Source organism: Astatotilapia calliptera, chromosome 18, assembly GCF_900246225.1.
Source record: "Astatotilapia calliptera chromosome 18, fAstCal1.2, whole genome shotgun sequence".
NCBI classification, from domain to species: domain Eukaryota; kingdom Metazoa; phylum Chordata; class Actinopteri; order Cichliformes; family Cichlidae; genus Astatotilapia; species Astatotilapia calliptera.
In genome coordinates this window covers 18,685,968-18,699,731 of record NC_039319.1, presented here as the reverse complement: position 1 = coordinate 18,699,731, position 13,764 = coordinate 18,685,968, and the positions used below count along the sequence as shown (strand labels likewise).

The following is a 13,764-nucleotide window of genomic DNA, read 5'->3' as shown; positions in this document are numbered from 1 at the left end:
TATTTTAACTTTAACATATCATAATTTGATTGGTAGCAACTTTCACAACTACAGTGAGCCAATCACTCATAATTCCTAAACATGTCAATCAGGTAGGAATGAAGTAAGACATTAATAGAAATAAAGAGTTGTGTGTTGACATGTAGCCCTTTCCTTGCTTAAATCAATATTTTTGAAAAATTAATCTGTGATAAGACAGCTTATCAAGATAGAACCATGTAACTAGAGATGAACCAAACTGTTCACAGTTTTATCTAACTCTGTTTTAATAAAGGCTGTGACCCCTGCTATAGAGTCTGACAGCTGCAGGGATTATATACAAATATTCAACTATCCCAGAATTAAACCAGGTCTAAATAAAAAGGAGTGAGTATCACTACAAAGGTTAACTCAGTGGTCCTAATGCTACAGTTTGATATCAGCAAACACCGAGCGCATACATTGATGTGACACCACAGCCATGCTATCATTCAAACACTGATAACAGCATAAATCGAATTAAATCGGGACTTGATGAGAGCTTCTGAGTATCACTAGAAATATTATAAAGAGTCGTCTCTGTACCACAGTTTGCTTTCAGTAAACACCGACAGCATTCACTGTTAGCATAGCACATCCATGTTAGCAGTGTATAACTGGATGGATTAGCATATTAGCACAGGTATCAATAAAGGACTACCGTATTAAATAGTTTTACTAACCTCAGGCAGACAGACAGGCGCTCTGCAGGTGGGATTGAGCGTCTGTAGTTGGTGTCTAGGCGGGCGATGCTGGGACCGACGAGGGAAAGCAGGTCCTCAAACTGGCCGACGGTGATAGCGCTGGAATCGGCCGTCATCCAGGCGCAGCTCCTGGAGCAAGTGGTGAAACTCACCAAACTGCTCATGCCTCTGGAGGACCTGATGGACCCAGGTACGGCGAGGACGTCTTTTACGCTGCTGCTCTGCTCTCCACAGTACATAGAGAAGGGAGACTCTCTCTTCAAGCGCTAGCTCGATAGCTGCCATCTTGCAAAGATACCGGTCTGGCACAACTCCCTCCCACATTCCTCCCACATTTCCGGTTCACGCGCGTCAAAATATCATATTTTGACGCGCGATGGATTTTTCTTGGACACGCGTTGAGACGCGAATGTACACGCGTCAAATTAGGGGCGTTTGGGGCGTTTTATTCGCGTCCATCGCGTTCGGTGTGAACACACCGTTAGGAGCACAGTCCAAAAGGCCAAGTGCATTTCAATAAACAACCAAGTAATGCTGTCTGGGAATTGGTAAGCAAGAAAATGTCATTTGGCCCAGGTGGATTCCTATCTGTCTGGCTTATGGCATTTGGGCTCCTCTGTGCAGAAACCAATTTCCAAATCTGATTTCTTTAGCAAATACTGAAGCTATAAAAGCAAAACACTTATATAGGAGTTCCAGCTATGAGTGGATATGGACCTTACTTTTTTTGCCTTTTTCTCCTAATGTTCCCATCTCTCTGGTTTACACTGTGGAAGAAATGAACAGCAATAAAGGTAGCAGTTTCTTACAGAGCAAATTTGTAGCACCAAATAAATAATATCTTCACACAGATAGTGCAAGCATTCTAAAAACAGATATTTTCACTGTGGCCCCCTCGTCTCAAGCCTGCCTCAAAGCATCAGTCAGGCCAGCTCCGGCTGTTTAACTGACATCCTAAAAAGACCCGCTTCAAATCATCGCACCCAGAGAGGAAGGCGGGGAGAGAGATCTGAAGAGAGCGCCAGAATAAAATGAGAGAAAACAGACAGAGGGGCCTAATGAAAAAGTAGAGAGGGAAAAATGGTGGAAGATTTCTATGCAGTGATGTCCTTGTGACACGGTAAATGACAGGGTGCATGAATTTTGCAAGCATCAGCAGCTTGCTCTGACAAGGGCATCTTAGCTCTTGTGTAATACTCCCAGGGTCTTTGAGGTGTGGCTTTCAGACATCTACAAGACCAAGTGATCACAGGGGGGTGGGGCAGTGAGGAGTAGCCTGCAGAGAATACACTAGCTCCCTGGGAAAAGGACATTAGAAGAGTGGTAAAGATGCAGAAGAAGCAGGGATGGAGGTTTCACTCAGCAGGCCAGCACATGTACTGCAGTATCAGTAACAGTTACCATAGTAATCACGCTGGGGGGATGGCTGCAGTGTGATCACTGTGAAAAATGAGTCAGTATTAGTGGCACAATGATGACATCTAGTGGTTGTCTGGGACTGTCAGGGCACTACGTTACCCGAAGTATAGGTGTTTGTCTTCAGGTCGTTTTTGTGTGAGCTGCAGTTTCGGAGATATTTGCTGCAGTTCACCGTCTTTTGATTATAACGGAGCAGAAATCATTCTTTCCATACATCTTTAACCCGTTGCCCAGAAGATACAAAGCTTGTGCCACACTTCAGCAACCACATCTCTGTGCAATAGCCATGACAAGAGGGTCAGGCTGACACAGGAGGTGAAAACTAATGGTTTCAAGCTTGGGTAAACTATCATGTTAGCTTGCTGCAGTCTTCTTTTAGTTAGTGAGAGCCATTTGTACTCACCCAAAATATCTAAGGAAGGCTTCCAGCACCTTGTTGAATCATTGCCACAAAGAATTGAGGCAGCTCCAAAGAGATCCAACCCTGAACTAGCAAGGTGTACCTAATAAAATGACAAATGAGTCTATTTCCATTTTTTTAATCTCTACTAAATATAATCTCTGCAGCTTCCCTTACTGCCTTGAGAGTGCAGCCCTGAAGTATGAAGTTTTGTATCTCAGTAAAGAAATTTTTAGTCTTTTAGTTCATTTTTCCAAATATTGAGGCTACGTTTAGATCTGCCAGCCATCAGTGGGTCTAATCCACTAAGCAGCCTTGGCAGCTTTTCCACCAGAGAAAAGCTAAAGAAGTTTTACCAACTCTCAGAAAAACTTGATGGGCCTTGAAGCAACCTTAAGCTCTGGCGTACTCCCTCTCTCTCTCACACACACACAGGAAGAGAGAAAAAGGATAAACATGTAGGCAGAGGGATTCATTCAGGGTTTTTGATCAAAGTGGGGATTCTGAACCCAGACACACCCTGACAATTTAAATTCAAGAATTGCGAGATAGCCCCAAACAGTCCACTGTTCAGCTGTACTAAACACATGACAGTGCACTGCTGATTTTAACCATCAGGCTGACTTATTTAATGTAATCTTCCATAAGCACATAACATGAAGTAAATGACAGGATAAAGATTGCAGACTTTCAAAACTGTAGCTGGACACCTTTGCTGGACATTTTTTTTCAGTAAATCACTATATTTAGTTTCTCAGTGGTGCTTCAACAAACAAGCAAAGACTTTTATTTACTTTTACAAACCCATAGTTCTAGTTTTGCTAGACATAATGGTCAAATCAAAAAAGTTTATCATAATGAATAAATCATCATCATTTGCAGCTAATAAACTTAAAAATAAAAAGCCACTGGTATTTCTTTTAAAATATTCTGTATCACTTCATCAGAGTTTACATACAGACGTTTTCATTGCTGTGACAAACTAAGTCTGCTTCATGATTCAGTAGCTCGTAGAACCGCCTTTATCAGCAACAATTTGAAGTAACTGTTGTCTGTATGAGTTTATCGATCACAATCACATCATTGTGGAGGAATTTTGGCACATTCTTCCGTAAGTGCTGCTTCTCTTCGTTGACGTTTCTTGGCCTTCATTTATGCACAGCTCTCTAAGGTCAGCACTTTAACTGCAAGGTGTCCAGCTTCTGTGGCTGCAAAACAAACTAGTGCTGTGCAATACTGCAGATGTTGCTATGATCTGATATGAGGTAACTACAGGGCCAGTAATGCAGATACCGATACTGATACCGAACTTATAGAAGGCAGCTTGTGTAGGGGAGTGTCATGATTTTTAAGATGAATTATCATCAATTTGCAAATTCTGAACACATTTTAATGAACAATGAATCACTGTGATTTTACTTTCCATGATAATTAGTTAATATAGCAAACGAACCATTCAACTTTTCATGAATGATGAAACTTGGGTCAACTTCTGTTGTTTAAATCTCAATTATCACATAAAGCTTCAGACATTTTTCACAGTGCAATGAACTTAGGGGATAGAAACAAAGTACCAATACCATCATGCTAGTCTCGATCCAGTACCAGTGTTGATGTCAATACTATCGATATTTAGATTGATCTGCCCAGCTCTAAAACAAACCCAAATCATCAGCCTCCACCACCGTGACTGACAGTTTGTATGGGATGTTTGAGCTGATGTTCTGTGTTTGGGGTTCACCATCATGTTTGCTGTGCATTATGGACAAACATCTCCACTTTGGCCTTGTTTGCTTCAGAAGTCGTGCTGTTTATTCAGATGCTTTCTGCTTGCATCCCTTCCAAACAACCTAAACTTGCTCAGTCTTTTTTCTAATCGTACTCTCATGAACTTTAACATTTAACATCCTAACTGAGGCCTGTAGACTTTCAGATTAAGCTTTTGAGTTTTCTGCATTTTCTGTTACATTTTCAAAATGTAAGGCAAGGCAAGGCAAGGCAAGTTTATTTGTATAGCACAATTCAACAACAAGGTGATTCAAAGTGCTTTACAGAGACATTAGAAACAAGAACAAATAAAAAGCATGATTTAAAATTGATTAAAACAAGCAAATAAACTAACTAACTAATTAACAAACAAACAAACAAACAACAGTATATAAAATCAAAACAGATAAAATCAGAACAGTAGATAAAATCAGTAGTTAAATGTAAGTTTTGAAATTTAAGCTTAAAGTGTGGATTTGGTGCTTTATTCAAATGCAGCTGAGAACAGGTGAGTCTTCAACCTGGATTTAAATAAACTGAGTGTTTCAGCTGATCTGAGGCTTTCTGGGAGTTTGTTCCAGATATAAGGAGCATAAAAGCTGAATGCAGCTTCTCCGTGTCTGGTTCTGACTCTGGGAACTGATAAAAGACCGGATCCAGATGACCTGAGGGATCTGGATGGTTCATACTGGGTCAGGAGGTCATTGATGTATTTTGGTCCTAAACCATTCAGAGCTTTATAGGCCAGCATCAGAACTTTAAAGTCTATCCTCTGACAGACAGGCAGCCAGTGTAAGGACCTCAGAGCTGGACTGATGTGGTCCACTTTTTTGGTCTTAGTGAGGACTCGAGCAGCAGAGTTCTGAATGAGCTGTAGTTGTCTGACTGATTTTTTAGGTAGACCTGTAAAGATGCTGTTACAGTAATCAAGCCTACTAAAGATGAATGCATGGACTAGTTTTTCCAGGTCCTGTTGAGACATCAGATCTTTTATCCTTGATATATTCTTGAGGTGATAGTAAGCTGACTTTGTTATTGTCTTAATGTGTTTTTCTAAGTTTAGGTCTGCATCCATCACTACACCCAAATTTCTCGCCTGGTTTGTGGTTTTTAGATGTATAGATTGAAGTTCTCTGGTGACCTGTAATCGTTTTTCTTTGGCGCCAAAGACTATTACCTCAGTTTTGTTTTTGTTTAGCTGGAGAAAATTGTGGCACAACCAGTCATTGATTTCCTCAATGCATTTACCAAGAGCCTGTACAGGGCCTCGGTCTCCTGGTGACATTGTGATATATATTTGTGTGTCATCTGCATAGCTGTGATAGTTTATTTTGTTGTTGTTTATAATCTGTGCCAGTGGGAGCATGTAAATGTTAAACAGAAGGGGTCCCAAGATGGAACCTTGGGGAACTCCACATGTGATACTTGTCTGCTCAGATGTGAAGTTACCTATTGATACAAAGTATTTCCTGTTTTCTACGTATGTTTTGAACCAGTTTAGTACAGTTCCTGAAAGACCTGTCCAGTTCTCCAGTCGTTTGAGTAATATGTTGTGGTCAACTGTATCAAATGCTGCACTGAGATCCAGTAAAACTAGGACTGACATTTTTCCACTGTCTGTATTCAGACATATGTCATTAAACACTTTGGTCAGAGCGGTTTCAGTGCTGTGGTTCTGTCTAAAACCTGACTAGAAGGCATCGTAGCAATTATTCTGTTTTAAGAAGTAACTGAGCTGTTGAGAAACTGCTTTTTCAATGATCTTACTTAAAAACGGGAGATTTGAGATCGGCCTGTAGTTGTTCATTTGTGTCTTGTCAAGATTGTCCTTTTTCAGTATAGGTTTGATTACAGCAGTTTTTAGTGATTCTGGAAACACACCTGATATTAAAGAAAAGTTGACGATCTGTAACAGGTCTGACTCTAAAGTCTTTGAGACCTTTTTGAAAAAACTTGTTGGCAGGACATCTAAACAGCAGGAGGAGGAGTTCAGTTGACCTAAGATGTCCTCCAGGTCTTTGCTGTTAATAGGTTGAAACTGTTTCATGGTGTTTAAACAGTTTTTTGGTGGACACAGTACATATCCTGGATCTGCTGTTGATGTACCAATTGCTTGTCTAATTTTTTGGATTTTTTCAGTGAAGAATTTGGCAAAGTCATTGCAGGCCATGGTCGAATGAAGTTCAGCTGCCACTGACACAGGAGGGTTTGTTAGCCTGTCAACTGTAGAAAATAAGACCCGAGCATTATGGCTGTTTTTAGTGATGATGTCAGAGAAGTAGGACCTCCTTGCATTCCTCAGTTGTAAATTATAATTGTGAAGTTTCTCTTTATAAATGTCATAATGTAAACTTATATCATATTTAAAGATTAAATAAAATAAGGTTTTCTCATCAAATAAAAACCACATGTTGTGGCAGAGCTAATATAAGACTGGAAACTGACTGTATGTAGTGATAAAAATAAAAACAATGGAAGTTCATTCTTACATTAGCGTCATTTTGATTCTGAATAAATACTGACTTGCTCTTCTTCAGGCAAGCAGTGCCATAACGTTCGATCAGCTTCCATCTGTTTGCAATTCACCTCCACATCTGTTAAGATAAAAAGGCTTCGGAAAATCAAACAACAGTGTGGAACTCCCTATAAAGCAACGATTTCATGCATGTACTGAATTATATCAATAGTGGCTGTGTAGTGTGATCCTTCTGTTTTTACATCATTAAAAAAGACAAACAAAAAAACAAAAACCACAGACTTCAGACCACCAGGCCCTTCTTTGATCTTTCTCTCCGTTTCTTAACAGTCTTCTGGCTGCTGCACCTCTTCTTCTTTGCTTCTACTTCTGGGTCAAAATCAGAGTCACTGTCACCGTTTGGTCGCCTTCCCAATGTCTCCTCCTCCTCCTCTTCTTCTTCTTCCTCCTCTTCTGTCGAGTCAAAGGATAAATCACTACCTGACTGCTTGTCCTCGCTCCCCTCATCACCGGAGCCTGTTTTCTTTAACTTCTGTACCTTTGATTTGATTCCTCTGGGCCTGTCCGTGCTTCTCCTTTTACTTTTCGGCTTCATTGATCTCTCCCTCTGAACCTTCTGTTTTACTTTCACACTGTCAAACTCAGAGTTCACGTCTCTCTTTTTCTTGTTCCTCTTAGCATCATTTGCCCTTTTATCCATCTGCTGAAGTCCAGAGCTGGACGTGTGGTAACGCTGGACGTGACTTTTCAAGCTCACGTTGTGGTTGAAGCACATGTCACAGAGCTGACACTTGTACGGCCGCTCCCCGGTGTGCAGACGCATGTGGGACTTCAGGTGGCTCGTCTGGTTGAAGCCACGCTGGCACACCGAACACTTGTACGGTTTCAGTCCTGTGTGCACAACGGAGTGCCTCCTGAGACGATGTATGTCCTTGAAGTCAATCCCACAGACTCCACATTTGAACTCCCTCGAGACTCTGTGCTTTGCCAGGTGGCTCCGGCGTTCTTTACTGGTGGCGAATGTCTTTGGACAGTCGGGACATTTAAAGGGATCTTTTTTATCCTGGTGGGTCAGCTCGTGCCTAAATTTGTCCGCCCTGGTTTTGAAGGTGACATAGCAATACTTGCAAGGATGCTCGTACGTTTCGTCGTGGATTTCGCTATGATTTCTTAGAGCAATCTCAGAAACGCACCTTTTCCCGCAGATATTGCAGGAGTAGGGTTTTATTTTGTGCTCGCATGTGTGAGGCTTCAGGATGAGGAAAAAACGTCCGCACTCTGTGCACAGCTCATTAATTTCGAGGCCACCCGGGGATTCAAAATCTTCCTCTTCGCCTTCATCCTCGGTTTCCTCCTCAGACTCCTTTGTGAGCTCGTCAGCCACCAAAAGTTCCTCCGTGGGATTCCAGTCCCCATCTGAACTCATCCCACCTCTATTGCCTTCCTCTTCGTCGTCTGAAGGATCGCTTTTTTCATCGCTAAAAGTGACGGCCTCAGACAAAGCCACAGCGCCGGCGTTGTCGTCTCTTAGCGCTGACTGTGAATGACAAGAATGGCAACGTAGCATTTGGGAAACTTTTTCAAGCCTGTACAGCAAAGAGTTTTCATGAAAAATGACTAAGACAGAGGTGCAAGCAAAGGACAAAGTATCATTTCTATAAGTGCTTTTTTTAAAACTGCAATTCAGCAAAAGCGCGGGCAAAGACACAAAAAGCAGAAAACAGATACTTTTTTGTTCCAAATGGAATAATAGAGACGCAGAATTTGCATCTTTCTGAGAGAATTATTACTTCTGAGAGCCAAACAAATTAAACGCATGTATGACTCTCAATCCAAAAAAAAGTAGCTTGATTAAATTGTGAAGTGATGTGAGATCTTAAGAGTTGCTATTTGCACCATCACTTCTGAAGAAACTCCCAGAAACTAAGTGGGAAGCTCCTATCATGACTACGTGAAGCTGGCTCCAAAAGTGAGTCAATCCCTGTCATGTCTTAAGTTAAAATACCCGGCTTTAGAGAATTCAAAATAATTTTACAGACTGCTACCAAAACGGTTTTGATCTCTATGGATAGTTTTCTCGTTTACAACATCTGCAAGTGGGAGAATTTTTTATAACTAATCCGTGTGAATAGTAAGGGTTAGGGGCGTGGCCACTTTGATTGAGTGTGCTGACACAGGCAGCTGTAAACCCGTTGGTGTCTGCAGCGGCGTCACATCTGCTAATTGGAGTCACTGTGTTAGTGGTCTTGCGTGTTCCTTTTGGGGCGCCTGCTACATCCTGCTGTATAGTATAACCCATCCAAGAAGTCTGTACTTCAGAGTGAAACACAACTATTGTTTTTGGTTACATTATAATTCAAAATTGCATCCATTTTGAAAGACAGGTAGGCTGCTCTAGTCAGCTGTTTGAATACACTTTTTTTGAAAGACTGCTTTCTGCTAGCTAAAATAAGCATCTCAATTCATATCATTAAGCATTACCAATGCAATCCCAACCATAATGCGTGACATTACGGCGGATACAGCTATCTTTTAGTCTATGATATTTAATGAAATATGTCATATTAAACTTTTTATGAGTCAAGTCCAGTTAGGAATCATAAAATAAACACATTGCAAACTTCTCTGATGACCAAGTTTTCTTTAGTAGACAGTAAATCAGGTTAAACCTACCAGTTGGGTCTCTGGGGTTCCCTCTGTGCCTCTTGTCAGGCGTCCATCTTCAGCGGCAGGGAGAGGGGCACTGACCTGACCATTCCGCTTGTTTTTGTAGTCGCACTTATGGCATCGTTGTTTCAAGATGATGAGCTCCCCATAGGTTACTTTCACTGCCTGGAGTTTGTCTCCACATGTTGGGCACTTTTGGCCAAACACCTTCAGGAGGCAATTTTCATTCACCATGTATTTGTCGTTCTGAAGTGCAGGCCTGAAACACAAGAATACAAACAGTCAGACGCGTCATGATGTCACATCTTCAAACATGCTCAGAAATGTGGAACTTACAATTCCTGGTTCGAATCTGTGTCTGGAGTTTCAGGAGTGAGAGCATCTGAAACATTGTGGGGGACAGGCTTGAATACAACACTTTGTCACACTTTAGATTTTTAATGGTGTGATATGGACACTTTCTTACCTCTCAAGGGGCATTCTGTTATTTCAGGGGAACAAGTAGAGCTCTTACATAATTCTAGGTCATCACACTGACCATCTGCATCTGTGGTGGTAACAGGTTCCTACACAAAAATCACAAAAAAACACAAAAGCTTTCAGTCAAACAAAGCCACAAACAGTTAACAAGCATGCGTTTTTTGTCTATACCCATCAATGTATGGATTTCAAAGTAAAATTGCTCTTCAAGTGACTCATTTCAACAACCAAAAAAATTTAGCCTGTCATTGATGAAATAGCAATAATAAAACACAAAACAAAAATTTATGTGAAAAAAAAATCAAATTGCAGATAACAGAAATATTGAAATATGATAAACTTGTCTTAAAATAGCCACGCTTAGAATTGCAATTCAAACACCGTGTAAAGCCATTAAAAATAGTTAATATGTCACTTAATATACTTTAGATCAACAGTATTCATATACGCAATTTCGGATAGCTTTTGATGTTGTTGATCTTTAGTAAAATTAGTCTGTGGAAGCAAATCTTTCCTTCTAATAGATGGATAGTGGAAAAAGTAAAGTCTCTTTACTTTGAAATACAAAATCAAACTGACTTATTGATTGATATTGACTGAGTAACTCGATAAGGGTGTGTACTGTGGATCTAAAATAAAATTAGTCTGTGGAAACAGGACGTTCACCTGTAATGGCTGTTCACGACTTAAAATCTTAATTAAAAAAATAAATCAGCTTTCATTATTTATGTTTAATTTTGAAATGAATTCATTTTCTCTAGTATTTTGGCATTTATGCCAGACTAAACGTGTGGTGTGGGCTAACATAGAAATCACATTCATTTGAAAGTCGCTTTTATTTTGTAAACACGTCTCAGTTTCTCTTTCCGTAATACACAGTATATAGGTATAACGCAAAGCAACGTGGAAGCTGGCTTGGGAGCAGTTTTTTAAAGATCCGGTGAAGTCCAGCAACAGGTGATCCCTCAGCTGACTTACCTCATCCTGTGGGCTCTCCACGGGTTCCTCTGGCTCTGTGTTGACCCACAGTGAGGGGACAGCACCGGGCTTCAGCTGCACCGAGCCACTCAGAGCCAAGCTCACGAAGCAGTCATCTGTGAAGTGTTCACTGCAAATAGTGATATCAGTCCAGGACGATTCTTTTAGTCGCTGCTTGTTGACTTCGAACAGAAACAGAACCCACTCCAGTCTCCTCTCCGGGTCCTCTGGTAGCCTGAACCGCTGCACATTGTGTCGCCACGAATCACAACCAACGACGGAGCACATGCTGGGCTACAGATGTGACCCTCCAGTTGTAGAAGTGGTCGGACAGCGTTACGTTTTAACGCTCGCTTGCTGTAGCTGCCACATTTTAACATAAACAACAATGGCAGGCTAATGGCTAAGTAAGCGAATGTTGTGCTAACAGAACTGGCGTGGCTCTCTGGCTGGGTTCGCTTGGTTTGGCGACCAGCGTATCCCGGCTTAACAAGTAGATGACGCTGGCATTTCTCGTCACTTAGGTAGAAAACTTGCACAGCTCCACAAATTAAAAATTAAAAAGACTAAAACCAACACTGAAACTATTAAAAAAAAACACTAAAGTAAAACTAGACATTTTCAAACAATCAAAGCTATATTAAAATCAAGAAATGATTTTTTTAAAAGTAATCAGAAAATAGAAAACTATACTATAATAACTGGTATTTAAAAAGTAATCAGAAAATAGAAAACTATAATAACTGGTATGGTGGCCTTTAACACAGTTGTTACACAGCATTTCTAATATGGGTATTAAAACACTGGATATTTCCAGTGTAAAAGCACATGTGGAAAACAGTCTGGTCCTGTGTGCTACATGCCCCAGGAGGATAGCTTTTTCTTTGTGAAATAATGCCTTCTCTGTCCTGATTGGGTGCTGCTGCTTGAATCAAGTCAATCAGCAATCGGCAGATCCCTATATAACGTTTGTGAAGCTGTGTTTCTGGGCCTTCTGGCCATTTTCACTGCCATACATGTGCAGGCTCACATGCCTTTGATTTGTATTTTTAGCCTTATGTGACTTTGTTCAGACTGCCTGTAGGGGAGAATTGCTTTTGTAACGTAATCCCTTGTTTTCTACTGTTTATGTGCTGGTTAGGTTGGCTATCTTTGTATATTTTGTTTTCTTTGGCATTGGGCAAGTTCCTTTTATTTTCTGTTAGGGATGTTTTGTTTGTTATGTTGGCGTTAGCTCTCCCTTGAGTTAAATGTCAGTCTGAACCAAAGTTTTAAACTAGCAGAAAATAAACCTTTAAAAATGCCATCTTGACTCCTCTTTCACTATTTTAACTTTATGTTATTCCCTCCTATCTCTTCGGCTAGCCAGGGGATGTAAAAGACACATTAAGCTGTTTCTGAATAAATCATTAGCTCAGTATTTTTAGTTCATTGTTTCAAATATCCTGATTTGTTGTTGGTCTTACTACTGTTTTTACTATTGGACTTTTTCCTTTTTTTTCAGCTGGGTCAATGTCGCAGTCAAATTTTTCTTCTCCCACTAGATCTCCTTTTGCTTCATGTCTTCCTCCTCCTCCTCCTTCTCCTGCTCCTCCTCGTCCACAGTCACTCTGTCCCATTAGCCAGAGCACTACCAGCGCTGCCGTTTTTCTGTCCAGGAGTTGCCGTGTGATAACAGGGGATGTGATTCTTCAAGATCACATTGTCATTGAAGGATTGATCGCAGAGCTGACACTTGTAAGGCCGCTGCCGTGTGTTCAGGCGGATGTGGGATTTCGGGGGGTTGGCTGAAGCCCCGCTGGCTTTGGACTGTAGGAGAGAGCTGGAGTATCTTGAGGAAGCCCATGCAAGCACAGGAAAAATGTGCAAACCCCACACAGAAAGGCTCCAGGCAAATGTGAGGCTCAAGCCAGCATCCAGGATTATTACAGTTAACTAAAACTAGATGTGTTAACTTAAGAAGTCAGAAATTAATCAAGTGTAACATTAACTGTATGCAGTTTTGTGGCCTGACTTTCCCACCTGGTAGGTGTAGTCGCATTAAGGACATCACTGCTTTAAGACGAAGAGCGCTCCATGGGTGACCTTATCAGAATCAGAATCAGAATCAGAATGGGTTTATTGCCAGATGTTGAGGTTTACAACATTAGGAAATTGCTGCGGTGCTTCAGTGCAGACAATAAGAATTAAAGTGCTATGTAGAAAGAAAGATATGTGCATGAGATATACATGAGATATATACATGAGAATAAGAATTAAGAGTGCTACGTAGAAAGATATATACATGAGTGCAGGTGGTGATCAGTGCCAAACATGAAATGATGCAGTGACACAGCGTAGGGTCATATGTTAGTGGCGGGGACAATCATGTGGTTATTGTTCATGTGTCCAACAGCAGAGGGGAAGAAATTGTTCTTATGGCGAGAGGTTCTGGTGCGAATGGACCGGAGCCTCCTGCCTGAGGGGAGCAGGTCAAACAGACTGTGTCCAGGGTGAGAAGGGTCAGCTGAGATCCGGGCTGCACGCCGCAGTGTCCTGGAGGTGTACAGGTCCTGCAGAGATGGGAGTCTGCAGCCAATCACCTTCTCAGCAGAGCGCACAACACGCTGCAGTCTCTGTTTGTCCCTGATAGTGGCTCCAGCGTACCACACGGTGATGGAGGAGGTGAGGATGGACTCGATGATTGCAGTGTAGAACTGCATCATCGTCCGTGTTGGCAGGTTGAATTTCTTCAGCTGCCTCAGGAAGTACATCCTCTGCTGGGCTTTCTTGATGACGGAGGTGATGGTGGGCTCCCACTTCAGGTCCTGGGTGATGGTGGTACCCAGGAAGCGGAATGAGTCCACAGAGGTGAT

At 41.4% G+C, this 13,764-nt stretch overlaps 1 protein-coding gene across 1 annotated transcript; it reads right to left on the bottom strand.

The window, feature by feature from the left end:
* Window positions 1-6,644: 6,644 nt before the first annotated feature.
* Window positions 6,645-11,480, bottom strand: LOC113010504 (zinc finger protein 316-like). The gene is made up of 5 exons (XM_026149590.1): window positions 10,910-11,480; window positions 9,918-10,017; window positions 9,788-9,833; window positions 9,458-9,710; window positions 6,645-8,321 (listed from the first exon to the last, which is right to left on the bottom strand). Exons 1-5 carry the CDS (start codon window positions 11,195-11,197, stop codon window positions 7,068-7,070), a joined length of 1,941 nt encoding a protein of 646 aa, XP_026005375.1. The 5' UTR covers window positions 11,198-11,480; the 3' UTR covers window positions 6,645-7,067.
* Between the last annotated feature and the right edge of the window lie 2,284 nt (window positions 11,481-13,764).

Bases quoted from the DNA above. Each gene is read 5' to 3' on its own strand.
- LOC113010504 (XM_026149590.1), bottom strand. From the start codon at position 11,197: ATGTGCTCCGTCGTTGGTTGTGATTCGTGGCGACACAATGTGCAGCGG. The intron at 10,018-10,909 runs GTAAGTCAGCTG...ATTTTTGTGTAG, and splicing joins TGGAGAGCCCACAGGATGAG to GAACCTGTTACCACCACAGA. The intron at 8,322-9,457 runs GTAGGTTTAACC...TGTCATTCACAG, and splicing joins GAACCCCAGAGACCCAACTG to TCAGCGCTAAGAGACGACAA.